The sequence below is a fragment of the Telopea speciosissima genome, chromosome 2, assembly GCF_018873765.1.
Source record: "Telopea speciosissima isolate NSW1024214 ecotype Mountain lineage chromosome 2, Tspe_v1, whole genome shotgun sequence".
Lineage (NCBI taxonomy): Eukaryota > Viridiplantae > Streptophyta > Magnoliopsida > Proteales > Proteaceae > Telopea > Telopea speciosissima.
Genome location: NC_057917.1, coordinates 84,178,484 through 84,206,375, shown reverse-complemented (window position 1 = coordinate 84,206,375; position 27,892 = coordinate 84,178,484). Strand labels below are relative to the sequence as shown.

General features: G+C 38.7%; 2 protein-coding genes across 3 annotated transcripts in view; both read left to right on the top strand.

The window, feature by feature from the left end:
• LOC122651513 (porphobilinogen deaminase, chloroplastic) overlaps window positions 1–7,019 on the top strand; it is a 49,257-nt gene extending 42,238 nt beyond the window's left edge. Inside the window, exons 4-5 of the mRNA XM_043844924.1 lie at window positions 6,120–6,297; window positions 6,649–7,019. Of these exons, the coding sequence (XP_043700859.1) occupies window positions 6,120–6,297; window positions 6,649–6,773 (303 nt within the window). The 3' untranslated portion in view covers window positions 6,774–7,019. The remainder of the gene's footprint in view (window positions 1–6,119; window positions 6,298–6,648) is intronic.
• A 3,571-nt stretch (window positions 7,020–10,590) lies between these two features.
• Window positions 10,591–27,892, top strand: part of LOC122651614 (vacuolar protein sorting-associated protein 2 homolog 1-like) — a 79,571-nt gene continuing 62,269 nt past the window's right edge. Inside the window, exons 1-4 of one of the 2 annotated variants that reach the window (XM_043845074.1) lie at window positions 10,595–10,845; window positions 10,940–11,032; window positions 21,272–21,456; window positions 23,290–23,658. In XM_043845074.1, coding sequence (XP_043701009.1) covers window positions 10,671–10,845; window positions 10,940–11,032; window positions 21,272–21,456; window positions 23,290–23,346 — 510 coding nt within the window. In that variant the 5' untranslated portion in view covers window positions 10,595–10,670 and the 3' untranslated portion in view covers window positions 23,347–23,658. Of the gene's footprint in view, window positions 10,846–10,939; window positions 11,033–21,271; window positions 21,457–23,289; window positions 23,659–27,892 lie in introns of those variants that run through there. The other variant, XM_043845072.1, reaches the window with a different exon arrangement.

Genomic DNA, 27,892 nt, shown 5'->3' with positions numbered 1-27,892 from the left:
TCTTTAACTTCTGCCTTGCCAACTCTTTGAAATTTAATCTTATCTAATTGGGTCAGCTACATGGATCCTTTCCCTCCAATTAGCTCTATTCAAAACCATACTTGTTACAAGGCCTAAGCCATGCATGTCTTTCCTCACCACTTCTCCTATAATCATTTTAGGCCTACCCCTGGCTCTTTGAGCTCCTTCAATCTGAATCAAATCACTCCTCCTTACTGGAGCATCTTAAGGCCTCCGTTGCATATGTCTATGCCACCTGAAACAACTTTCTTGTAGCCTATAATGTATCGTATTTACTCCTAAATTAGATTTAAATTTTTTTGGGGTGAATAATTAGCTTTAATTTGTTCATTCCTTATTTTGTCCTTTTTAGTTTTACCACTCATCCATCTCAACATCCTCATCTCAGCTACTCTAAGTTTATCTATATGTTGTTTCTTTAATGCCCAACATTCAGCTCCATACATCATTACCGGTCGTATGATTATCCTATAAAATGTACCGTTTAGTTTTAAAGGAATTCGTCAATCATACAACACTCCGGACACACCTCTCTACTTCATCGATCGTATTTTAATTCTTTGTGCAACATCATCCGCTATTTCTCCTTTATTTATGATTGAGCCCAAATACTTAAAATATTCATTTTGGGATATCTCCCTCTCATCAATTTTCAGCACCTAATTATCAGTTCTATTGTTATTGGGGTTTTTTTTTTTTTTGGGTGATACATCACAACAGCCAAGCTGGCTAGCTACGGGAAAAGTCCCAAACTAAAGAAAAATAAACAACCATCAAAAGGATGATACATTAAAAAACAAGGGGGAGAAACAATTAAGAAAAGAGAACGTGTATCCTTGACCATAGTTGTCAAGGCGTCGCCTAGGCGTCCAGGCACCTTGGTTGACTTGGTCGCTTAGGCAGACGCCTTGATAACCTAGTTGGTGTCGCCTTGAATTTGGACCCTCTCTACCTCCGTGGTCGCCTAACCGTCGTGGCAACTATGATCAAAACACCAGGGAAGCGAAGAAACAAGATCAAAGATGATACAACAAAATTAGGGGGGGGAATAAGCGGAAGATCCCAAGAACAGGCTAGATGCCTATTTCTAATAGTGTCTAGGCTCACTGAACAACTTGTGAAAATACAGTTTCTGATCTCAAAAGTACTTGCATTCCAAATCCGCTCCATGGAACTTGAAGAGGGTGACCATCTTCTTTTATTTCTTTCCCACCAAATATGATGAATTGCTACACTAAAAGCCAACTTACCAAGAGTGCCACAAGATGATTTGCCATTAAGTATTTGCAAGATCCACCTCCATTCTTAGTCAAAAGGAAGGATAACTCTAGGATTGGGTCAACACTTTCTAAGAATACTGTTGGATTATATGGGCCAGAATACCGTGGGGGGTATTCTGGACCTTCTTTACTATTTTTTTTTATTTCTACTATGTGGGTTTAGTCCCACATTGCTCACATGTAATTCTGTCTTTTATTTTCAACAATATAAATACAGGCTTGGGGGTGATCATTAATCATCCAAGCATTCTCTCATATTTTGTTTTGTTAACATGGCATCAGAGCCACTTTCTCTGATCTAGGTTTTCAAAACCCCACCACCTTCCATTGTTTCTCTCTTCCACCTTCTCCCACTCATCTTCTCTTTCTCCTTTTCTTCTTTTTTGGTTTTCTTCTCTTATTAGGGCAGATCTAATGAGGTGATGATACGATCTAGATGCTGCCCTCAATTCCACCTCTTTAATAGATGGTTTAATCAAAATACCAAGTTCGATTGCTGCTGCCCTTGATTCTGCAATTTTTGGAGATCTCCCCTTCTTGAATATTAGCTTCTCCTTTGCCTTGGAAGCTGTTTTTACCTATTGGAGATTGATCATAGCAGTATTGGACAGCAGATACTACAGCAATTTCAAACTATTTGAAGCCTATATACCCTATATCGATCTCAATTCAGGGTTTTGAAAAATCCTTACTTTTATCGATTTTTGGGTTTTCTGTTCTTTGCTTGGGCTGATCTTTGGAGATCTCATTCATACTACTTAAGGAGGACTCGACATTACTATCAACCCCTTTCGAGTTTTTTGAAGACCCCTAACCCTAATCGATCTTCTTTTTCAGGGCTTTTTTCAAAACCCTGATTTTTATCGATTTTTGGGGGATAGGGCTGCTTGTTGCTGCTATTACTTTTAAAGCTTCTTTGCTGCCAAGAGGATCACTTAACCTTATTTTTAAGGTCTTTTACTTCTGATTTGCTGCCAAGGATTATCTTCATCATGCCAGACTCTGATGTGACCACGGCTACTTTTGGAGGAGATGGTCAGTCCAGGACCGAATTCCTCCCTTATGCTGCCTCCATTAAACTTGATGGCACCAAATATCTAATGTGAGGCAGATCTCTCTCTTTGACTGTGGCTGGAAGAGGACTCAGTGGCCATCTTCATGACACCTCTAAACAGCCCACTGAAGAGGGCCCTTCTCAAGATAGATGGAATGCCAATGATGCTTTGGTTATGTCCTTTATTCTGAACTCCATGCCTCAAGAACTCTCCAGCCAGTACCTTCTCCTTGACACAGCCGCATAGATATGGGCTGCTGCTAAGGGAACTTATGGACAATTAGGGAATGATGCACAAGTTTATGACATCTGGAAGACACTCCATACCACTACTTAGAAGGACTTGTCAGTTACCAAATACTATGCTGTCCTCAAGAGCTTATGGCAATAGTTGGATCACTATGCTCGATTTCAGCCCTCTACACCTGACGACATTACTGCCTATTCCAAGTATGTAAATCAGTTTCAGGTTTATGATTTTTTGGCTGGTCTTAATGCTGAATATGATCCAATTCGAGTGCAAGTTCTTGGTCGGATTCCTTTCCCCATATTGGAGCAGGCCTTTTCTTATGTTCACACTAAAGAGACATGTCGGGCTGCTATGATGTTGACTCCTACAGTTGAGAGATCAGCCCTATAGGCCGCTGGTTCCAACTCTTCTACTACTACTGAGAGTAGTGCTTCTGTTGTTATTGCTCCTGCACGTGAGCCAATCAAGTGTGATCATTGCAACAAACCCTATCACACTAAGGCTCAGTGCTGGAAATTACATGGGAAGCCTACTGATTTTGAGACCAAACGTGGTCGTGGTAAACCTAAAGGCAAGGCTAATCACACTGAAAGTGTAACTATAGCCCCTACTACTGAACTAGTTTTCTCCCAGGAAGAATTTCAGGCTCTCAGGCGTATGTTACAGACTTCCGCTGCCTCTACTACATCTACTGCCAATTATTCCACACCATCAGGTTCTCATTTTGCCCGTTCAGGTATTCCCTTTGCTGGTAATTGTGCATCGGTTGTCTCCACTCCATGGATCATCGACTCCAGTGCCACTGATCACATGACAGGTTCTTCTAGCCTTTTTCATACCTATTCTCCTACTTCTGGAAGGAATAAGGTTAAAATAGCTTATGAGTCCCTCTCATCTATTTCCAGGAAAGGATCCATTAGTTGTTCCCCTTCTCTTACCTTGTCTTCTGTGTTGCATATTCCCAATTTCACTACTAACCTTCTTTCTATTGGTAGTATTACAAAAAATCTGAATTGTAAAGTGACATTTTTTCCATCTCATTGTGTCTTTCAGGATCTGGACTCGGGGAAGACGATTGGATCGGGTAAGGTGCATGGTGGATTATACCTGCTTGATGATGACCCACTTGTTATACAGGCTTTACCTTCTCAGCTATGTCAGCCTGCATCATTCTCCTCTGAAGTACACAAATGGCATTCTCGACTAGGCCAATCCCAAGAGAAGAAAAAATGATCAATATTTTCCAAGGAATTCCATCAAAGACAATTTGGGATTGGCAACTTTCTCTAAAGAAGAAACTCCTGAGTAGGAAGCGAATTTGTCATAGCTCTCCAAATAGTAAGCAATGTCTAGGGATGTTAGAGCTAAACCAAACCATCCTATACTAGGGAACTCTAGGGGCTTTAGATCTAACCAAACTCCAAGTACAAGAGGAGGAGAATTTTTTGGAAGAATTAGCAACCCAATTAAAGATATGTATGCTGATGTGGTGACTAGCGTTAGAACGGCGAGGGGCCAAGGCAGTGAATTCCCAATCTCAGTTGGGTTACACCAAGGGTCAGCCTTAAGCCCTTATTTGTTAGCGCTTATCATGAATGACCTATCCAGAGGCATACAAGATGAGGTCCCCATGGTGTATGATCTTTGTAGATGATATTGTTTTGGTAGATGAGACAAAAGCAGGGATTAACGCTAAACTATGGAGATCAACATTAGAATCAAAAGGTCTAAAGATAAGTAGAACTAAGACCGAAGATAAGTAGAACTAAGGCTGGTCTGCCTGTTCTCAGGAAATAGCTTTTGTGTTTTTTCCATCTGTTCGGGTTTGGTTAATTTTTCTGAGAGGCCATGAGTGGTTTAGGTCCTTGGGTTGGGGTAAGCTGGTATGTCCCCCCTGTGTATGCTCCTATTCTTTTGTGGTGTTTAATAAAATTCTAGGGGCTGGCCCGGGTCCCAGGTAATATTTGGGTTTTAAAAAAAATGGTGTGTAACTTTAGCAATTCTGGGACAGATAATGAGGTGGTGAATATTGGTGAGAGGGAGATCCCACAAAGTGATCACTTTAGATATCCGTGATCAATCGTAAATAAGGAGGGAGACATAGAAGATGACGTTGCCCAGAGGATTTAAAAAGGGTGGATGAAGTGGAGAGGTACGAGGGGAGTTCTATGCGATCGGCATATCCCTTTAAACTTAAAAGGAAAATTTTATAGGACTGTCATTAGACCAGCTATGATGTATGGGGCGGAATGTTGGGCTGTGAAGAAGTATCATATAAATAAACTTGGTGTTGTAGAGATGAGGATGTTGAGATGGATGTGTGGGAAAACTAGGAAGGATAAAGTAAGGAATGATCATATTACAGCTGGGTTGGGAGTAGCTCCAATCCATGATAAAGTTAGGGAGAGTCGTTTGAGGTGGCATGGACATGTTCAATGGAGGCCTTCGAATTCCCCAGTCCGGAGGAGTGACCTGATTCAGATTGAGGGAACTAAAAGAGCTAGGGCCAAGCCTAGCATTACCATATGAGAAGTGGTGAAGAAAGACATGCTTAGCGTAGGCCTTGTTCCTGGCATGATTTCAATTAGAGCTGAGTGGAGGGCAAGATCCATGTGGTCGATCCCATTTAGTTGGACTTTGATGTTGTAATATTGTTGTTGTGATAAACCAAATTTTCGAGGCCTGGTTGTTGGGAAGTTAAGAAGTGGTACATAGCTAGGAAGGGTCGATGCCCTAGAGTTTGTGTTGGTGTTGTGTGCCCCTTCCTTTTACTTCTCTATTAATTTTCTGTCTCTACTTGGATCCATGTAGCCGACCCCATCAAGTTGGGATAAATACTAGAAAGCTTACTCCAAACCTCAATGAGATTGTGAAAATTTCTAGGGCTAGGAAGCCAAGAACCATCTAATCTGTCACCATATTTTAAAATGAGTGCACCATCAAGATGCCAATTATCAAGCCAAAGATAGGTGTCAGAACCATCATCAATAAGTGTCTAGATGGGATTTGAATCAAAATGCCTAGATTTAAGAATCTTTCTCGAGGCCTAGAAAGCATTCATAGGACACGAGGTAGTCCAGATGGAGTCAGAGTTGAGATATCTGGAATAAACCCAGTCAACCCAAATGTTCATTTTCCTAGAAGTGTTACTAAAGATACACACTATATACTCTTGTTTTTTATCTACTTGATTTACATCATACTTCTCTCTCTATCTATAAATAAATATATATTGGTTTATTTTATTTCTTATTTTTAATATGCATATCTTTTTTTTTTGTTTTTCATATTACTTCTTTGCATATCTTCTTTTTAACTTTCAATTTCTTGTCCAACCGAATATTTCTTGCTCTATCATTGCAACACTTGAATTTTTTGGGGGTTGATTATGTTTTTTATTACAAAAAGTAATTTGATACTGATATTTTCAATCTCTAGTGGGACAATTTGTATAGCTTTTGAAATCCTTCATGTGTTTTCTTTTTAATTCTTTCAAATATGTTCCTTATTGCAGGCTTATTACATAGCTTCACTGAATCATGAGGAGACCAGATTAGCAGTGGCATGTGAGCGGGCCTTTCTTGAGACCCTAGATGGGTCATGTAAAACACCAATTGCTGGCTATGCATATCGAGACAAAGAAGGGTATTGTGTTTTTAGAGGACTGGTGGCTTCTCCTGACGGAACCCAAGGTAAGACAACTTGATGAAAGCTAATACGCAGAGTGGATCTTTGTATTTGTTATATTTCAGAGGACAACTGTACTCCCTCCATGCAATCATACTGTGGGTGTAGCTTCCATGCTATATACAACTTTGAAATATATGTACAACCTTGCAAATTGTACTTCAGCTTCTTGTACCATCAGTGTCATTTTGTTCTTTTGGTTTAAGATTGTACTTTAGTCGTGCCTTGTGCTGTTGCCAATTGCCTGCTGTACTTTCCAAGTTGCTCCTCCGGACCATTCGATTCCTGTAGCTGTACTTCAGTTTTTATTTTTATTTTTTATTGTGACCACTCTTAAATGGAGCCTTTTATTTCAGTGTTTGAGACTTCAAGAAGAGGTCCATATACACTAGAAGATATGAAGTTGATGGGAAAGGATGCTGGCAAAGAATTGCTTTCGCAGGCTGGTGCTGATTTCTTTGATCATCTCAAAAGACAGTAGTAAAGAAGGGTTAAGATAAACAGAAGACGAATTGGTTTTCTGGGCTGGTACCTGTCTCTGGCTTTGCTGTCAATTTTTCTGGGTGTATCCAAAAGGGATAATTCATCATTTTGAGCTGTTTGTATTTTTTAACTGTAGTGGGTATGTTTGTTTGTTTGTTGTATTTTTAGGCGAAACATTTTACAATTATTTAGAAATTGAAGAGGGATTAGATTTTCATTTCTGGACCTGAGAGGGATTAGATTATTGTTGTTCTTGAGTTGATCAACTAGTTTTTCTCCACACCCCCCCCCCTCCTTCCCAAAACACACTTAGAGTTCACGCATGGTTCCTAAGTATGTCTCATTGCCAGAATTCGACATCACACAGGGCATAGTTTTAAACTTATTATGGCTGTCATAAGGTTTATAATGGAGCAGGGCCATACTGTTATGGTGATAATTACACTGTTCCTCATAGGCAACAAAGAAGCAGTACAGGTGTATGAATAGAGAGGGCAGTTTTCACGAATTAGTTTCTATCACGTGGCATGTCAGGTTGGCTAATCTGAGCTGTCAGATGGGAAGACCCGAAGGTGATAAAATGCGTTAGTCACATGTGAAATTTGGCTCGGTTTATGTGTTTCGCCTACTTACTTTGTATTTTCAATGGTCCAATATCTTTTGAACACCTTTCCTTTTTAAGTATTTTGCTTCATTTTCATAGTCAGAAAGAATGTGTTTAGACTCTATTACTTGGCACAATTAGTGGCAGATATGTTGTCTGTTACAAAAACACTGATATTAAAGGAAGAGGACAGAAAGATAGCCTGAGTCGAACGAGAATGCTCTGTCCTTAAGAAAGTATTTGCACCCTATTACTGCACTGGGTTGCAGCAAATCTGCCTCCCAAGATAAAACAGGTTGGACTGATTACTGATTCACAGAGACAGTAATCACTTGAAACTATCAGAGAATTGAGAATTTGTTAATGCCTGATTGACTGAAATTGTACCACAAAAAATTGAATTCTTTGGGCTGTCGATTTCACCTCTATTTATAGTGGTGGATGTATCCTTTCAAGACACCTCATGGAATGGGTGTGTCCATTGACATGAGTGGATAGGATTAAAAGATTTTAATCCAAGCACTCATATGTATATGTCTTGAAGATACCCCATGGTGTAGGTGTGTCTCTTGGAGATACCCCATGGTGTAGATGTGTTTCTTGGAACAATGGATTAGATTAAAAGATTTCAATTCAAGTGCTATGAATGCACCTATACAAATGGATATGTCTCTTTGAAGATACATGTCCCTTAACCAAATAATCAGGCCAATATTGAAACAAAAAATGATCCAAAACCGACAAAAAAATCAGATCAACATTGAACCAAAGAACGACTCAAAACCGTCCACACAATTATTGAAAAAATTTCAACACTGTCTTTGTATAGTGGAACAGTATTGCATCCTCTTGTTACAATGAAAGCTAACTTCAAAATTTTGCTTGGGATTTTGTGGTTCATGAACTTCATATTGGTCCCCGTCACCCATCATACTTGGGCGAGTTGCCCGAGTCAAATTAGAATAAAACAAAAACTTTGTCAATATTCCAAGACTCACTGTCTTCTTCAGTTGTTTTGTGGCTTCGGTATGTTTACTCTATTTGATCAAAACTTCTTGTGTTTGGTCAATTTCCTTTCCACTCATTTCCTCTCATTAGACAATTGTTATGGTCTACAACCACCTGTATGGCTGTATGTATATATTGTTCTCTCTTGCTCACTTTTATTTCCCCCCCCCCTTCCTCCTTTTTTCTGATTTCTCCCAATTTTTTGTATTTTTTTAATAATTTATGTATAACTTATTATATTTAAAAGATGAAAAAACTTTACTCACCTTGACTACGTTTGACTCGTCCGAGTCACTAGGTTTCGTTGAGGGCAACTCGAGTCGGAAAACCGAGTTTTCCAACAATGCTTTGAAATTTAAAACATCATATTGTAAAAATATGAATTTTTGGGTCAATACTTAGAACCGTCGCCTTTTTCTTTTTTTTTTTGTGAAATCCTGTCGAGGGCTCATAGGCCACTAAGGCGACAGCCCAAAAGGGCGGCCAAGGTATGGCGTCCCAGCTCCAAGAGGAAAGGGCGGCCAAGGAGGGAATAAATGATGTCCAACATCCGATTGGAGGGGGGAGGGGAGGAGGGGAAATTGATTTATAACAATGCTTCCATTAATCTCCTTGTTCACTATACAAATTTAGCTGGACAACTAAATGAATGATTTGATAGTAGTCTTCATTTAATGATTTCAATATTAATTATCTTCTTACTGATTAGTTATCCATTTTATTCAATATTAGTTATCTGTGATAAACAATTATTTAATTTATAACAATGATTTCACTATAAACTCTATTTATCCATTGATTTCAATAATAGTTTATTTATTTATTTGTGTGCGTGACAATTTATTTTCTTTGTTCTGAGTACAACGTGAACACATCAAATCAATTTTCCTATTCTCGAATGTTTACTTGTTTGATTTACGGAATATGATTTAAAGTGTTTTTACTGAGTCTTTCCTGACTACATGTTATGAATGTAAGATTTCATTGTGGTTCAAGCCTGAAAACAAACCGATCTAAACTTATATTAGCTTAATATTGAAAGACTGAAATAAACCGAAAACATACTAGATTGAAACCGAAACCAACCGAAAACCAAAGTACCTTAACGGTTTGGTTTTGGTCTCGTTCATTCCCCAACCGAAAAAATCGATTCAGCCTAACCGAAAACTAGGCTTAATTGACCGTTTGACACCCATAGGAGAGTTAAACAAGCAACCTCTCACTTGAACTTGGGCCAGAACTCAATGGTTAATAAGGACAGATGGTTCTAGTTGTTGTTAGTTTTTTTTTTTTTTATTTTTAAATCTGTAGGGGACAGTTTTCATACACGGTTGTGTAAGCCGTGCATGTGAGAGGGTGAGAATTTCAAGGCATTAAAATAGGAGTGGGGTTTTATGACTTTTGTAACTTCTTGTGAGGGGACACGATGGTGCATGCTTGCACGGCCGTGTATAAAATCTTTGGCCAAGTCTTTATAATAAAACATGGGTATATCCAATTGTTCAAAAAATTTAAAGACTATGTAGGTGTAGTGTCAAAGTGTCATTTTTAACCCCAAAAAAAAATCCCACTAAATTTGCCGTCCAATTTGAATTTTATTGCCACAACAAAAGTGCATGTAAGAGTTTTTCAATGTGTAGTAATTTATTTATGGGGAGGGTTTTCTACAAGATTATTATGCTCTCCAATTCCTAAAGCTCGACAGTGCGGCAGTGCTAAGTGGAGATGCCAACATGCGGCAGCTTGGACATCCAATGGTCCAAGCTCAACAAAGCTCAACATAGTCAACGAGCTCGGATCATTAAATGTTCAAACTGTCACGTGTCGACATCTCCACCTAGCACTACCGCACTGCGCTTTAGAGAATTGGAGAAGATAATTTTCCGTTTCCGTTTCCTACAAGATGGACTGTAAAAATAATCTTCACGCTACATCAATGACGGATTAGAAAATTTTATCGTCCATATGGTTCACATGGGCCCACATGCTTAGAATAAAGAGAGGGAGAGTCTGTGGGTAAGTCCAACTTTATAACGCGAGAAAGGTACAAAAGAGTTTACAATAGAAAAAACAACGGTTTAAAGTAATATGCTAAAAGACAGTGTAGGTTGTCACCAAAGTGGGATCATGTACCATATCATCCATCCACGTGGCGATGGGCCCAATTCATTTGGCTTATCAGAAAATGGGCGGGAAATGGTAAACTGGCAAAAGCAAAACCAGAGAATGAACTGAGAAACTAGGATTCAGGACTTAGGGTTTGCAACTTCTGAATTCCAGTCGATGGAGATGGAAGGAGGCTCAAGCGACGTTCCCCAAAATGGATTCCTTGGAAGCATCGATCTTCGGCCTCGTGAGCCTATCGTCGATCTCACTGGTCAGATTCATCAGCTCCCTTGCTGCATCAAACACGATGGTCCCTGCTCTGTTTCTCACTACTTCAAACCGAAGAATTCAGGTGACGATTTGTCACTTTCCCTTTCTTTCCTCTTTGGTTCCAGTTTTGGATTATATGCTCTCTCTAAATCAATCTATTTTGTCCTTTGGAGTAGGTATTGAGGTTGAAGGTTTAAGTATAGAGGAGGCATATTTTAGAGGAAGGAAGCTGCAGGGTACTACGACTACTCTTCCTGATGGGTATTCTGGTATTCTTCCTCCCTCATGCCCATGGATCTCTGTTAGTTTTTGAAAGTTTGATTGCTTAGTTTCTCTTCTGGCAACTGCAGAGGGTGGTCTTTATCTTTGTTGTTGTGGTGTTTTGTCTAGTTCTGTCGTTTCATTTGTGGATGCTGCTGCTATCAGTTGAGGATCGATTATCAAATTATTTTAAGAAACTCTTTCCAACGATGTGTTCATTAGACATTTTGTTTTACTCTGTAAAACTTCAGTTAACTCTCAGTTAAAGAACTTTCCTGCTAACATAGTAAAATCTTTCATAAGAGCAGATATAGTAGTAAGCCCCTCTGAAAGGTGGTAAGAGCTGGGGAGCTTGAAATTCCATACGTATCAATATTCTGTATCATATGATCCCATTTCTTTCCTATCTAGTTTTAATAGGAGTGGGACTTCTCTATGCATTCCTTTTGTTCCTCTTGCTCTCAAGTGATAAATGCCCTCAACTCTATTTCTCTCTAATCAGGTGGTGCATCAAACCCACTTCTCCACCGCGATTCTAAATTATATTGCTTGCAAAACCTACTCATTGAAGCCCTAGCTCTTGAGTCCTTGATCCCTGCTTCTGCAAACTGGGAACCTAATCCCCTTTAGGTCCTATACCATCTTGTTAATTTGAAACGTGGAACCAAATGAGGAATGTAGAAATCATACCCTTTGGAGACTTCAGGTGGTGTAGATCCAAATTGTTGGAGGCAAGATTGAGTTGGGCTTATGTTGGAACTGATGCTAAAAGTTGGTTTACTCCTGTGTTTCATGTGTATGTGTGGAGATATTGAATGTTTATATGTTTCTAGTAGTATGACTGTCTAACAGTATATTATTTTCTTTTAAGCAACCAAGCTATATTTAATAATCTAGATGCACTTGTTGTTGATATCTAATGGAGAAAATGTTTTGGCGACAACAGAATGCAATTACAAAATTTTCAATATGACATTGAGAACTCCAAATGCAATATTTTACTAAATATCTACAGCTGACAAAATTAAGAGGGCATAAAACTAACTGACTGGTCATTGGATACATTCATCGTTTATTTACAGTGTCTTGTAAATAATGTGTATTGTAAATAATGTGTACCCCATCAACACAAGAAAAAAAGGGAGAGGGGGTATGAAAGTGATGGATCCTGCATATGTCCCATATTGATATCCATTTTGTGTCATGTCCAACATGGGTACTTTGAGTAAAATGCCAGGTCCAGGAATTACAAGTTTAAACCATATCTTGCTGCATCGCTTAAACTGTTGGATGATCTGTAAATGTACCCCATATAGGACTGAACCTCTTCAGCTTGGATCTTGGATTCTGGTAGATGTGGTTTTGTTGTTTTCAGTCATAGAACATGCACAGTTTATTTTTCAAATGCGTGCCGGTCGCCTGAACACATTTACACTCCTCAAGTATGTTACAATTCTGGGAACACTTGGATGGATTAGTGCAAGATATTAGTAAAGGAGAAAAAATTATTATAGGGGGTGATCTAAATAGTCATGTAGGGAGAGATCGTAGAGGCTATGAAGGTGTACATGGGGGTTATGGATTTGGTGAGAGAAATGAGGAGGGTATCTTAGTTACGGATTTTGTTGTTGCTTATGATCTGTCCATTGTAAACACCTATTTTGAAAAGAGAAAGGAGCATTTAGTATTTTAGTCACCTACAGAAATGGACATCATAATAGCCAAATAGATTTCTTCCTAATTAGTAGGATTGATAGATTGTTGTGTAAGGACTGTAAAGTTATCCCAGGGGAGAGCTTAACTACTCAACATAGATTGGTGGTCATGGATATGTTTCTTTTCATGCTGGATCGTAAGATAGGGGTGCTTATCTGCCCTAAGGTAAGGTGGTGGAACTTGAAAGGAGACTCCTTGACGTCATTTACAAACAAAGTGTCAAACAAGGAAAGTTAGACGTGGAGGGAGATACTAGTTTGATGTGGAACGGGATGTCTACGTGTATTAAGAAGGTGGCTAAAGGGGGTCCTAGGAAAATCAGAATAAATCAAAAACTTGATGAGGTGTGTTGGAGATTAACAATAGAAGACTCCAGTCGCAATTTGATGAGGTGATGAGGAAGGGGAGAACAATCTTATCAAGCTTCCAATGGGTGGGAACGATCTTGTCAACCTCTTCTACCTACTGGAGTTAGTTGCTGCTCCTTTTTTACCTCTACAATACTGGAGTTAGGTGTGTTAGCTGTGCTCCTTAAATCATCTACTACTGCTGCCTTATAGGTGTTTGAAAACTTTCCTAAACCAATTGTTGCTGCCCTTACTATTTTTTTCAAGATCTATCTCTTCTAAATGGCTGATACAAAGAATTCTACAGACAATGCCAATGTTCAGATAACATCTATCAAACTTAAGGGGAGTTCTAACTGTCTACTGTGGGCCCAAGCTGTCCGTGTCTAAATTATGGCTAAGGACAAACTTAGCTACATTATTTCTGACCCTCCGGCTCTATATTCTAAGGATTACAACACCTGGGTGAAGGAGAATGCAATTATTCTGATTTGGTTGTGGAATAGCATGGAACCCGACATTATAGCTAATGTCATGTTTCACACTACTGAAGGAGACATATTCTCAAGAGAAGAGTATGACCCATATTCATGAGCTTTATGAGAAGCTATTCCAGTTCCAACAATCTGAGAAATCTCTTCAGGAGTACTACAGTGCTTTTAAGGGGATCGTTGAAGAATTGTACGTGTTTGCCCCTTACCACTGATATTGAAAAATTGAAGGCCCACCGGAATGAATTCTTTGTCTTAAAATTTTTGGCTGGATTGAATCCTAATCTGAAGGCTGTGAAGGGTCACTTACTTGCTGGTGATATGGTTCCCACTCTTAACGATACTTATTCTAGGCTGCAGCATATTGTCTCTCCTAGTTCCAAACCAGACACCACTCCCAAGGAAAACTTAGCATTCAATACTAGTAGAGGCCGTGGTTCAAGGGGAGGACTTGGTACTGGAGGTCTTGGATCTGGTGGGCAGCATATTGACAAAGCTTCTCGGCAGTGTTCTTATTGTGGGAAATCCAATCACATTGTTGATACATGCTGGTCCAAGCATGGGAAACTAGAATGGGCTCAACACTTGGCCAATCATGCAACTCCTGAAGAAGATACGAACATGGTTGCATCCAGTGATACTAAATCAGGTTCAGCCATGGCAGAATCCTCCACTGCTCTTCGTGATGAGGTTCATCAGTTGATGCGCCACATAAAGGGTCTCGAGTCGTCTACTTCCACTACTGGAGCTTCTACTTCCGCTGCTACATTGGCCCATGTAGGTACACCTGCCTTTCTTTCCACCACTTCCACTCCCTGGATCATTGACTCGGGGGCTTCCGCTCACATGACTGGTAAGTCATCTATTTTTAGTTCCATTTCATCTAATTCTCATACTCCACCTATTATCCTAGCCAATGGCTCTTCTACACCTGTTACTGGGCATGGTACTGTTTGCCTTAACTTTAACCTTTCTCTTTCTTCTGTATTACATGTACCTCAATTTCCCTTAAGCCTTCTTTCAGTTAGTCAACTCACTAAAAATCTGAATTGCTCAGTAACATTTTTTTCCTTCTCATTGTCTTTTTCAGGATCTTCAGTAGAGGTAGACGATTGGTGGAGAGCGTGAGAAAGATGGCCTATATTATCTTTACGATATTGTCCCATGTGCTTTTGCAGCTGCAACTACTGTTGGTGGAGAGTCGCCATTCTAATGGCATTGTCAATTAGAACATTTGTCCTTGTCTAGGTTAAAATTTTTGTTTCCGCAATTTAAGTCTTAAGATAGGTTAGAGTGTGAGGGTTGCGAGTTGGGTAAACATCATCGTGCTTCTTATCCATCTTGTATTGCCCCGTAGTTCTTTATTTTCTTTGGTGCATTTAGATGTATGGGGTCCTTGTCGTGCAAGTAATAGACATGGTTTTCGGTATTTTGTCACATTTGTGGACGACCATTCCAGATTTACATGGTTATATTTTTTAAAGGATCATTTTGAATTTTTACATGTATTTCACAATTTTTGCAATGAAATAAAGATCCAATTTAAAGCCTCTGTTCAAGTGTTTCGTTTTGATAATTCATTAGAATTTGTTCAAAATGAAATTTCTTCCTTTTGTGTTGATAATGGCATGATTCACCAAACCAATTGTTCCTATACCCCTCAACAAAATGGCGTAGCGAAACAGAAAAATAGACATTTACTTGAGGTCGCTCGTGCTATAATGCTTCATATGCCAGTGCCTAAACATTTTAGGTGCGATGTAGTTCTTACTGCTTGTTTCTTAATTAACTGAATGCTTTCTTCTGTGCTTGTCGATAAGTCTCCCTTCTCCGGGTTACTCCCACACTCAGAAAGGGTACCAGTGTTATTACCTAATTACTCGGAGACAGTTTGTTAGTGCTGATGTCACCTTCTTTGAAGGTACCTCCTACTTCTCTGATCAGTCCACCTTGTCGGATGATCCTTTGACTGTGTCTGACCCTTCTCCCATCCCTATGGTTGTTCCTCTATCTAACCCTCCACTGCAATTGTATCAGCGTAAGAAGCATATTGAGCAGCATAGTACAAATACTATTGGTCCATCTCCATCTCTTCTTGTACCATCCTCAACCTCTGGTGCGGATCCTCCCTTACTTGCTCTTCTTGACTTACCAACTGAACCAGATGACTTGCCAATTGCTGATCGTAAAGGTAAGAGGTCATGTACCCAAAAATCCTTAGTTGCTTATCCCATTGATAAGTTTATGTCTCTCTCACATATTCCATCCTGTTATCATAGTTTTTCTCATTCTCTGTCCACTTATACCATTCCTCGCACCCACATTGAAGCCCTTTCTATCCCTACTTGGAAGAAAGCCATGGATGTGGAAATGGATGCCTTATTGACTAGAAACAAGGCTAATCACACTGAAAGTGTAGCTACAACCCCTACTGCGGAAAATGGTCTCTCCCAGGAAGAATTACAAGCTTGCAGGTGTATGTTATAGACTTTCGCTGCCTCTGCTCCATCTCTTCTGGCCGGTTACTCCACTCCATCAGGTTCCCACTTTGCCTATTCAGGTATCTTCTTTACTGGTCATTGTGCATCAGTTGTCTCCACCAAGGTGGTTCTAAAACTCGAGTTTCGACTAGGTTTCGACCAGCTAGATACTGAGTTCATCTCGGTTTCGACCATATCTCGATCGAAACTTGGGATTTTCTCCAGGCTAACTCGAACCTTGGTTTTGAGGCCCATAAGTTGTTTGTTGCCCTGATTCTTGTTGTGTTGCCTATTTTTTACATTTTAAACCCAATCCATGCATTCTTTTCACATAGAGAACACTAAAATATTACTTGTGGTTTTGATTCAAATTTGATATTGTATATTGTTCTCGGACATGGTATCGAATAAGGTTTGACCGAAACATAACTTCTTCAATATAAATGAGATTTAAGCAATCTTGGATTTGTTAGAAAGCTTTGTTTTGATAGCTTTTCAACAAGTCTAAGATTGCTTAAATCTAATTTATATTGAAGGAGTAATGTATTGGTCAAACTTAATTTGGTGTGCGCGAATGCTGTCAAAATTGCTTTGAATGAAAATATTTTTTTCGACATAAATACAAATGAATATTTTACCGCACTTTGGTTTTTAGCAATGTTTTACCATATAAAGATTTATGGAATTTTTAGATTTGAGAAAAAACCCAGCATTAGAAAGTTGAAAATTGCACCCACCGTCGAAAATTCAGTTTTTGTTCTTGAACTAGGGGGTTGACTTTTTTTCCTTTTGGAATTTGATTTTTTAACTATTTTTATTGGATTCAAATAGGGGGTATTTGTTTATTTATGAATAATATCTTAAGTAAATGAAATACAAAAACATTTACTTAAATGATATTAGACATAATTAAGTGTATGTCCTGGTTTCTGGCAGTTTCTGGCATAAATACCTGTCTGTCCTATTGTCGAGCTAAGTTTCCCCTAGTTTCGATGGGCATGTGTCGAAACTACCGAAATATGGTCGAAGCCAGTCGAAACCATCGAAACCTTGTCGAATCCAGGGATTTTATAAAATCCCCCTTCAACTCGTCTCGGAAACCTGCAAAATCGAGTTAACTCGGTGGTTTCGACAGGTTTTGGTTGAGTTTTTCTTCCATGGTCTCCACTCCGTAGATCATAAACTCCGATGCCACAAATCACATGACAGGTTCTTCTAACCTTTTTCATATTTATTCCCCTACTTCAGGTAAGGATAAAGTCAATGTAGCTGATGGCTCCCTCTTATCAGTTTCCGGGAAAGGATCCATTAGCTGCTCCCCTTCTCTTACCTTGTCTTTCATTTTGCATATTCCGAATTTCACTACTAATTTTTTCTCTATTAGTAGTATTATTAAAAATCTGAATTGCAAAGTAACCTTTTTTCCAACTCATTGTGTTTTCAGGAACTGGGCTCGGGGAAGACAATTGGATCGGGTAGAATGCACGGTGGATTGTACTTGCTTGATGATGGATTTCCTTCTTTCAGAGCATTACCTTCTTCATTATGTTAGCCATCTTCCTTCTCCTCTGACCTACACCAATGGCATTCTAGATTAGGACACCCCCCCTTGGAACTTTATCTTATTTATTTCAAACCTTAGTTAAAAATTGTAATGAGGAAGAGTTTTTTTGTGAGGCTTGTGTCTTGGCCAAACAGACACATTCCATTTATCCTATTTTTAATAAAAGATGTTCTTCCCTATTTAATTTGGTTCATACTGATGTGTGGGGTCCTAGTCGTAAAGTCTCTATTTCTGGTCATCGATGGTTTGTCACTTTCATAGACTGTTATTCTCGGTTCACTTGGGTCTACATGATGCACACAAAAGCTGAAGTTTTTTTCTATTTTTAGCACTTTCACAAAATGATTCTGACCCAATTTAATGCCACTCTCAAAGTCTTGAGAAGTGACAATGGGACAGAGTATATGGAAGGTCAGTTCCAAAAATACCTGGCTACCCGTGGCATTTTACATCAGACCAGCTGTGTTGATACTCCAGCACAGAATGGTGTGGCTGAGAGGAAAAATCGCTATCTCTTGGAGGTGGCTCGAGCACTTATGTTTGCTTGAAATGTTTCCTCTTTTTATTGGGGGGATGCTGTCCTCACTGCAACCTATTTAATTAATAGGCTGCCCTCTCGGGTTCTTGGTTCCAAGTCTACATGGCTCTTCTTTTTTTATTGTTCCCCCTAGGGTATTTGGTTGTGTTTGTTATGCAAAGGATATTAGATCCCCTGGTAAACTTGAGCCCCGTAGTCTCCACTGCATTTTCTTGGGTTACTCTGCCACACAAAAGTGGTACAAATGCTATTACCCTCCTACCCGACGTACCATGGTTAGTATGGATGTTATCTTTCATGAGACTCTCTCCTACTATTCGGCCCCACCTCTTCAGGGGAGAGTTCTATTGAAGTTGTGTTGACCATAAACGCCCCACTTAGATATGTGTATGATGAGTCTGCTCCTGTTCCTACTCTTGTTCCCTCTTCTTCAGGAGGGGATGTTCCTACACAGGAGGAGATTACCGAGAATCCTACTCAGGGGGAGATCACTCCTGTCCAGAAGACCATTGGTGAATTTCAGAGGATGATTGATGCATCTAACTTGAAGGTTTATGCAAAGAGCAGAACCAGACACAAGCAGCTTCAATCCACTACAACACAAGTGCCCATCCAGTTGCCAACCCCAGATCCATAACCTACTTCTCCACTTGGTAATACTTCTTCCCTTGACCTACCTATTACTACTCGCAAAGGTGTTAAAGCTTGCACTCAACACCCTATATCTCATGTTGTTTCTTTTGATTCCCTTTCTCCATCTTTTTGTGCTTTTGTTTCCTCTCTTTCTTTTGTTCGTATTCCTCACAATTGGCAGGAAGCTCTATCAGATGGAAAGTGGAAGGCAACAATGATGGAAGAAATGAAAGCCCTGAAGAAAAATGACACTTGGGAGCTTGTAGTTCTTCCATCTGGGAAGAGGACTGTTAGATGTAAGTGGGTGTTTGTAGTGAAACAGAAAGTGGATGGCACTGTGGATAATTTAAGGCACGACTCGTGGCAAAGGGGTTTACTCAAACATACGGGATTGATTATCAGGAGACCTTTGCTCTTGTTGAAAAGCTGAATACTGTTCGAGTTTTCCTATCTTGTGCAGTCAATCTTGGATGGGATCTACAACAGCTAGATGTGAAGAATGCCTTCCTCAATGGAGAACTTGATGAGGATGTGTATATGGATATTTCACCAGGGTTTTCTTATGACAGTAATCAAGGCAAAGTGTGTAACTTGAAGCGTGCACTTTATAGGCTGAAACAGTCTCCTCGAGCATGGTTTGGCCGGTTCCACAAGGCCATGATTTCTGTGGACTATAAGCAGAGTAATGCTGATCATACTCTCTTTATGAAGAGGGTTGGTGGAAAACTCACTGTTCTTATAATCTACGTTGATGACATTGTGGTTACTGGCAATGATGGTGATGAGATCAGACGTTTGAAGACCTTTCTTGGGCAGGAATTTGAGATTAAAGATTTAGGAAAGCTACAGTACTTTCTTGGGATTGAGGTTGTCAGATCTTCTAAAGACATCTTTCTCTCCCAAAGGAAGTATGTACTAGATTTATTGGCTGAAACTGGTTTGTTAGGATGTCACCCTTCAGATACTCTAATGGATGCTAATGTTCGTCTCAAAGAAAAGGAGGGTGAACCTGTTGATGAAGACCGATACCAAAGACCAGTGGGGAAGTTGATTTATCTCTTACACACACGTCCTGACATTGTTATTGCTGTGAGTACTGTGAGTCAGTTTATGTATGATCCCTACTCTTCTCATATGGAGGGTGTTCTTCGTATTCTTCACTACTTGACGTTAGCTCCTGGAAAAGGCGTTCTCCTATCTCCTCATGGTCACCCACGGATATAGGCGTACACTGATGCTAATTTGGCTGGTTCTACAGTTCGCAAGTCTATCTCTGGGTATTGTTCTTTTGTAGGTGGCAATCTTGTCACTTGATGTAGAAAGAAGCAAAATGTGGTGGCTTGTTCTAGTGCTGAAGTAGAATTTCGTGCTATGGCACAAGGTATTTGTGAGTTACTTTGGTTGAAAGGCTTGCTACAAAACCTTGGTGTTCCTATTCATCTTCTTATGATGCTGTACTGTGACAACAAGGCTGCAATCAGCATTGCACATTACCCGGTACAGCATGATCGCATCAAGCATGTTGAAGTGGATAGGCATTTTATCACGGAAAATTGGAAGAAGGGCTGATTTGTGTTCCCTTTGTGAAGTCTATTGATCAATTGTTGATATTTTCACCAAGGGATTGTCTGGAAAGTTGTTTCATCCTAATTTAGTCAAGTTGGGCATGATTGACATATTTGGTTCAACTTGAGGGGGAGTGTTGAATAATGTACATCAGAATACCGTGGGGGTATTCTGGTCCATTTGCAATTGTATTTTTATATTTATGTACTTCTTAGTTAAGTCGGCTAAGCTAGGGGTATTTTTTTTGGACATTAGGATGTAATCTCTTATATTATAAATACAAGGCTTGTTTGATCATATCGATCAATCAAGCATTCAGCTCTCATTGTTTTGTTTAACATAAGCAAAGTGTTTGCTGAAATATATAAGAAAAATATGTGTGGACATGTGGCAGCAGCTCCACTTTCTTTTATAAAAAAAAAAAAAAAAAAACCTTGGCTGTAATAATAAGACTTCCTTTGGACCTTCTCGGATTGCATATATTTTCCCAATTCAACTCCTTGCTCCGAGCCATATAAACAGTGAACATATATTGGTTTAACCAATTAAGTGAATCAACCTATGAATTAAGAATGAACCAATAAACCATCGATCTGGCTGAACCTTGGGTCATATAAACTTCAACACTGCTATATCATTATCACTGTCACTGACAGTGTTAATAACAATGAGAACACTGCCAAATATCTTTAGATGCCTCTGTATCTGTCTAGTCATTGTCTACACTGTCCTGCACTGCCATGACATCTGTGCCTCACCAAAATTGCATGTAGTTGCCAACAATGACAACCTACACTCCAGTTGACCAACAAGTTGTATTTGGGTCCTACATAAATAAACATAGAAGCGTCTTTTCTATATATCCAGGTGCTGATTACGCTTTTACTTTCTCCTTTTTCCTGTCACTTTAAGGTTTTGTCTTGGGAAAGACGAAGAATCCAGGGAAAAGAAAAGCTTCAGAAATATCTGAATGCAATTTAAACTGTTGGGAGATTGCTGCGAAATTTCAAACAATAGCTTATTGGAATCATGACAGTCTTCCTTCACATGATGACACTTTCTTGCGCTGTTTTCATTGGTTTGCAGTTGCAAATGCAGTAAGTTTTTTCACTTTCTTAGACTATATAAAAGTATGCATTTGAGATGGTTGTTAGCTCATCTGTGTCTGCATGTGCATAAGCACCTTCATTTGTAGATTTGCAAGATATTTTTGTTTGTACTTAGATATTGCATATGCTAATTGGAGAAATTCATCATGCTACTTCTGCCATCTGCAACTTACACATGTAAGTACATATGGACATTATTTATGTATATAGGACCAAACATGATTGCATGTATGGATTGTATGCACAACCTGATGGAAATGCTAGTAGATTTGCATCTTTCTTAAAGTGTAAGCATGTCTTTCCCTATCTATACAAGTAACTTAATTAGCATAACTTTTCAAGTTTACTAAATTAACTTCATCAAACTTGGAAGTTGGAAAATCAATTCCATATTGTGGATGTGTTGCAATTAAAGGGTATTTCAATGTTGCAAGTGTTGATGAATCACATCATATGGTATGATCTCTCACAATTTGTGGGTATGACTTGAATAAAAATAGAAGTTTGACCATAGGAAAAAAATAAAGAAAATTGATAACCTAAGGTGATTGTTACTCCTAGATCAGTTTTTGGTTATCAAACTCAGAAGCTCAGACTGATACCTAGATGCTTTTAATATACTTACTGTGTCTATATTGACACAAATGCATTGACACTGCAAACATAGATATTTCTAATGGAATTCTTTATTCTCCAATTTTACTATGACTATTTTATCCACTTTTCAGGATTATTGCTATGTCAAGAAAACTATATTAGGTGGTACTGACACTGGCAGATGGGTGCTGTATTGATATTTCTAAACTGAACTCCTGAATTTCCAATTTTAGTATGATTGTCGTCTCAATTTTTCGTGATTAATATTTTGTCATTAACTGGTATACTTCATAAAACAAAATCTTTTTTGGATAAGTTTAAATCAATTTGCTGATGTGAAAAGTCTCTATACCATACGTCCATACAACACATATCAGAAAGAGGCTATATAGACCCAGGAATCTACAAAAAGAATATTCCACAGCTGGACCTAATGTCTGGCTGACACACCAGAAATTTCTTTACAAGAGAAACCTGAAGAATTCCTCAGTAGAAGGTATGCCATATGGTGGTCCAGAATGACCTTCAAAGGGTTTTCAATTTGCTGCAACCAAATGCTCCAAGGAGCTGCACCTAGGAAAACAGTTTCTTTAAAAATATCTTGGTGTGTGGAAATCCTGCCATTGCAAGCATTGTATCTACATATTGGATGGGATACTGTTCTGCATTCCTGTTTTAAAATGTAGCAAATGTTGAAGTATATATCCATTTGTCATATCAATGCCTGTACTTTTATCCATATGCTAGCATCCTGGAAATAATCAAGACTCCTTGTGAATTTTCACTTTCAAGTCTTACATATAGCTAAATGCGTAAATTGTTGAAGAAATTAGACACATCAATATTGAATGAAGACCATTTCACATGGTTGTGTCTGTTTCTTTTCAGGAAGTTGTTTGTTCTATTAGGAGCATTTTAGTTTAGGTGTTATGTAGATCTGAATAGTTGGATAGTCATTTCAGATGCATTTTTATGCAAACAATAGGTAGAGATGTTGGATGCAAATTCTACTGTTGACAGCTCAATAAAAAATACTGTGCCCCATCTTATTTTTAATAATTTCCACATCAAGATATTATGCATAAAAATATATGGGCTCCAGAAATATAAGTATGAGAAATTGAAAAGTTACTGATCTACAATGTCAGCTGGCTCTCTATTCTATGTAGGAATTTCTTTTGCATATTTTGCCTCCTTAACTAGTCATTCTCTGCATGAATCCAGCTGCACAAGCCCATAACTGATGATGATTTGGCTTCTACATCTCTACTTCCAAAGTGAAGCTGATGGACGAATAAAGTATGATGATTGACTGTATTGATGTGTTCATCTTTTCTTAAGCTTAAGCTGATATTCAGACTATTGTCAAGTACTTCTGCACCTGATTTCAAGACCCAAAGGATACATACATGGATTCCGATGGTTACTTGATACGTTGAAGAGTATCTGAAGAGTCTAACTTAAGGGTTGGGTTATTGTCAATGCTTTGCTGATAGGACCTCAAAGTTTCTTCCATTACCTGTTGAGTTTCTTGAGGGATTGCGGGGATTCATACATGTTAAGCCTGTAGCAAAGGTAACCTGAGAAAGTTGTAGGAATACAAGAAAGAAGATAGAATCTTTGATCATGAATAGAATGAGATAATCTGAAATTCATGATATGAGCTATGTCAGGCCATGACTCCATTTGATTTAAAACACTGCATTGTTTGAACAGAAGCTACAAAGCTGGACACACTATTAAAAGCATCATATTGCATATTGAAGGGCACACACTATTACAAAATTAGACGCACAATATCATCATAGCCACCAGAAACTGGACACACTAGTAAAAGCAGGTCAGACCTCCAACAACTAATGCCTACTTGGAACAGTCCCAATGATATACTTGCAGGGAAAGATGAGAAACTTTGGTTGAAGGGAGCAGCGGCTACCCTTTAAGCGAGTGGCCTCAAATTGCAGTTTTTGGGAAATACTTGGCTTGTTTTTTGTCATTGACTACCTAGTCATCAACTAGAGCCTACAGACCGGGGACCCATAAGAGGGGAGGGGGGTTATAAGGTGGGAAGGACGGAGAATCAAACACCAGACCATACCTGGTAGTGCCCATTGAGCTACAAGCTCATTCCCAAATACTTGTCTTTTTAAGGAGTATATGCCCAAATTGTGTCGTAGATGGAGTCACGTTTCTAGGTTTTGATGAAAACTTTTACTCGAATCTAAGTATCATGTTGACTTTGATCAGCAAATTGAGGAAAGGGTGTCAATCAGTATGGTATTGGGAATCCAATACGGTATAGAAGACAGAAAGCAGATGTCAAAATCATGTTGTATCAAATATATATTCCAATACCGATATCGTATCGACTTGGTATAGATTCTGTACTATTTGTAGTTAGTATAAAAAACGGTTTGCATTAATTGAAAATGATTTTTATTCGATATAAAAAACATGATATTAGTACGGTTCAACCAAATCAAACAATCCATTAATTATTGGGGGCTTGATTTGATTGAGCCATTCCAACATCCCACAACCTACCATGATGAAGAAGACGATACAATAAAAGAATGGAAGGTGAAAGTAAGGGTGTCAATCGGTTCGGTTCTATGTCTTGATGTTGTGAACCGAAATTGAATCGAGAATCGACTCGGTTTTGGAAGTGGAAACTGAATTTGAACTTGCTCGATTGGGTTTGGTTACGGTTCTAATTCGATTTTTCAGTGCGAGTCTAATTTGGTTCTCCAATACAATTCCAATTCAGTTCTCCAATACAGCCATTTTGCTAGGCTGCCAATTGCTGTTGTGTTGCAGTGTTTTCAAAAAACTCCATTTGTATAAATAAAATGCTCACAAAACCTTAAAGGAATAAAAAATATTAATAAATAAATAAGAATCCCAAGTAAGTTCTCCACTTTCAGATCTTATCTTTTAGCTTACCCATCAATAAAGTAAGAGAAACACAACAAGGAAAGACAATACCATAAAAAAAAAAAAGTTATAGGATTTTGGATTTAAGTATGGTATTCGGTTCGATTTTGGTTCAAATCGATGGTTTTGTAAGTGAAACCGAAACCAAACTTAACCGAATTAAATGCTCATAGATCAAAATCGGAATCAAACCAAATTTATTTGGTTTGATTCGGTTCAATTAATTCGGCTTATACTCGCTTTCAGTTTGGTTTTGACACCCTTAGATGAAAGAGCATTAACACTTGAATCAAAGAGCATTAACACTTGCATCCTAAGGTTCTGATTTATAGCTGCTAAGAGTTGTGGAGGCCATAGATTTAGGAGTTTCAACCAAACTCTTCTTAAAGGATATCAATCATGGTTTGAGGTATTGGATCGGATCGGTCGATATTGGCTGGATCGGATTGGTATCGATTGAGGCCGATCCCGAGATTTAACCGATACAACAAGGTTTGACTGGATCGTTGATTGGATCGCCCAATTTGGTTGGATTGATTCGATCAGATCCTTGACCGATCCAACTGAATTTTTTTTTTTTTTAGTTTTAAAGTTTTTTTTTTAGTTTTTTATATTATCTTGTCCGATACCAACCGATTTTGATCGATCCAATCCATATAATATCGGCCGATCCGATCCGGAGATCACAACACCCACTAACTCTGGCCGATACATGACCCGATCCATAAAAAAATGATTTTTGGGGGTTTTTTGACTGATTTGGACCGATCCGATCCCGATCCAAAAAGGTTTTGGCCATGACCAATCCTGAGTCCGATACCTGGATTTTGAACCTTGATATCAATAGCGAAAACAAGGGCCACCGATTGGAAGAGTTGTTCAATTTAAATTTTAAAAAAAATATCTTTCATGTTGCAAAATAAAATTAGGAATAAAAAGTTAAGAGTTTTGATTTTGCGGGTGGTTTGGTACTTTTGTTAAACACTTTAGCTTTGGTTTAGTTTAAATTTGGTATGATATAGGGAATTTGGTATGGTATCGATATATACCAATGGTTGTCTTAGAAATCGATACCGTACTAAGAGATATTCTATTTTTCTATACCGAAACCATATCGAATTTATTTGGGTTTCGATTCCAAATTGACACCCTTACCATGATATTAGGTGATTTTGATCAGCAAATCTCTCTTCTTTTAAATTGATTTTGTACCCTTTCAACCAATTTTATTTTATGTTTTTTTTATTTCGTAACCCGAATGCCTCTTTAAACCACTCAAAAATAAACATTGACAGCATGGATTTGATTCGTAACTGCTTCTCCAAAGACAGAAGTGCGGTCGATCGGTCGTATTTGGGTTCACCTCTGCTCTGATGCTCCCATGGTTTCGATGCAAAAACCGTTCGGATATCGGGGCTCTTTTAACCTGTTTAGGATTTAACGACGAACTGTCATTTGGAAAAATAACAAAATGATGAAAAGACCCAATTTGCAATAACAAGTGGGTATTGCAGGTCAAGTAATTGGGTAATTTAGAAATTTCAATTTTTTTTATTAAAATCTAAAGATTGTATTGTAAATTAGAATATAAAATGGCATTTCTGTCATTTCATCGTACCCCTTGCCTTACTCTCTCCACTCCTTCCTCTCGTGCGAACCTCTTTGCCGAAGTACCCCCGTCGGAAATCTGCAACCTGCGCTGCCCCACTCTTCCCAGTCTCAGAGCGAACCTCTCTCTCACTCCTCTCGCTTTCCTCAGCGGCTCTCATCATCTCGCAAGTAGCCGTCGGAGATCTGTAACCTGCGCCGCCACCACTCCTCCCACTCTGAGCGAATATCTCTCCCACTCCTCTCGCTTTCCCAGCGGCTCTCACCATCTCGCTTTGTCGGAGTGCCCTGCCGCTGTGACCATCACACCAGGGGAGAAATTCTCTCCTCTCATTTCTCTGCATCTATGGGAGTATTCATCAGAGAAGGGCCCAAAATAGCTCAGGTTTTTCGATTTGGGAAAGATCAACTGCTGTTACGACCTCCGCTCTGACTCCCTGCTGCTCAGGTGAGGCTCACTCGCCATTCTGTTTCATTCTTTCGTTGCTCTAGGTGCCAAAATGTTTATTTCTTTTCATTTTGGTTTGCTTTTCCATGATTTCTTTCCTTCATTACAAATTGCTTTCTGGTTTTTTGGCTCTGTATAATATATTGAAGTGATGTTATTTTTGTAGTGGTGTTTCTGGGCAGATGTTATGGTTTAGCCATTGTTTCGTTGTCCCTTTTACTGTTTTTAGTGGTCGAGTTTCTCTTTTCCCTTTCATTTTCTTTATTGAATGAAGCTTGTCATCTGGTGGATACTTTGGAAAGGTAGCTGAAAAAATTGTGAGGATAGGATGAGTGTTGTGCTCTTCTCTGGACTTCAATGTGATACCTGTGATCAGAGGTTTCTAGCAGGTCAATGAGTTCCTGTTGTTGATTTATAAGTTTTATTTTTACTTTCCCTATTTTTGAACCTGTTTTCATCTAACAAACTGCTCTTTTGGAAGTTTTATGTGCCATGATCAGAGGTTTCTAGCAGGGCAATGAGTTCCTGTTGTTGATTTATAAGTTTTATTTTTCCTTTCCCTAATTTTGAGCCTATTTTCATCTAATAGACTGCTCTTTTGGAAGTTTTATGTGTTGTGGCTTCTTACCAAAATTTATTTCTTGAATGAAATTTTTGTTTGTCTACTTCCATTCTGTAATTTACATGAATTATTTTGAATAACTATCTGAATTCATTTTGTAGCAAAGGCAGTGAATCCTTAAGTTCTCTATGTTTTCAACTCTTAGACCTATTTAAAGAATCTTCGTTCTTCACTTCCCAATGTAGAACTGAAAACCAACATAATGTAATATTGAA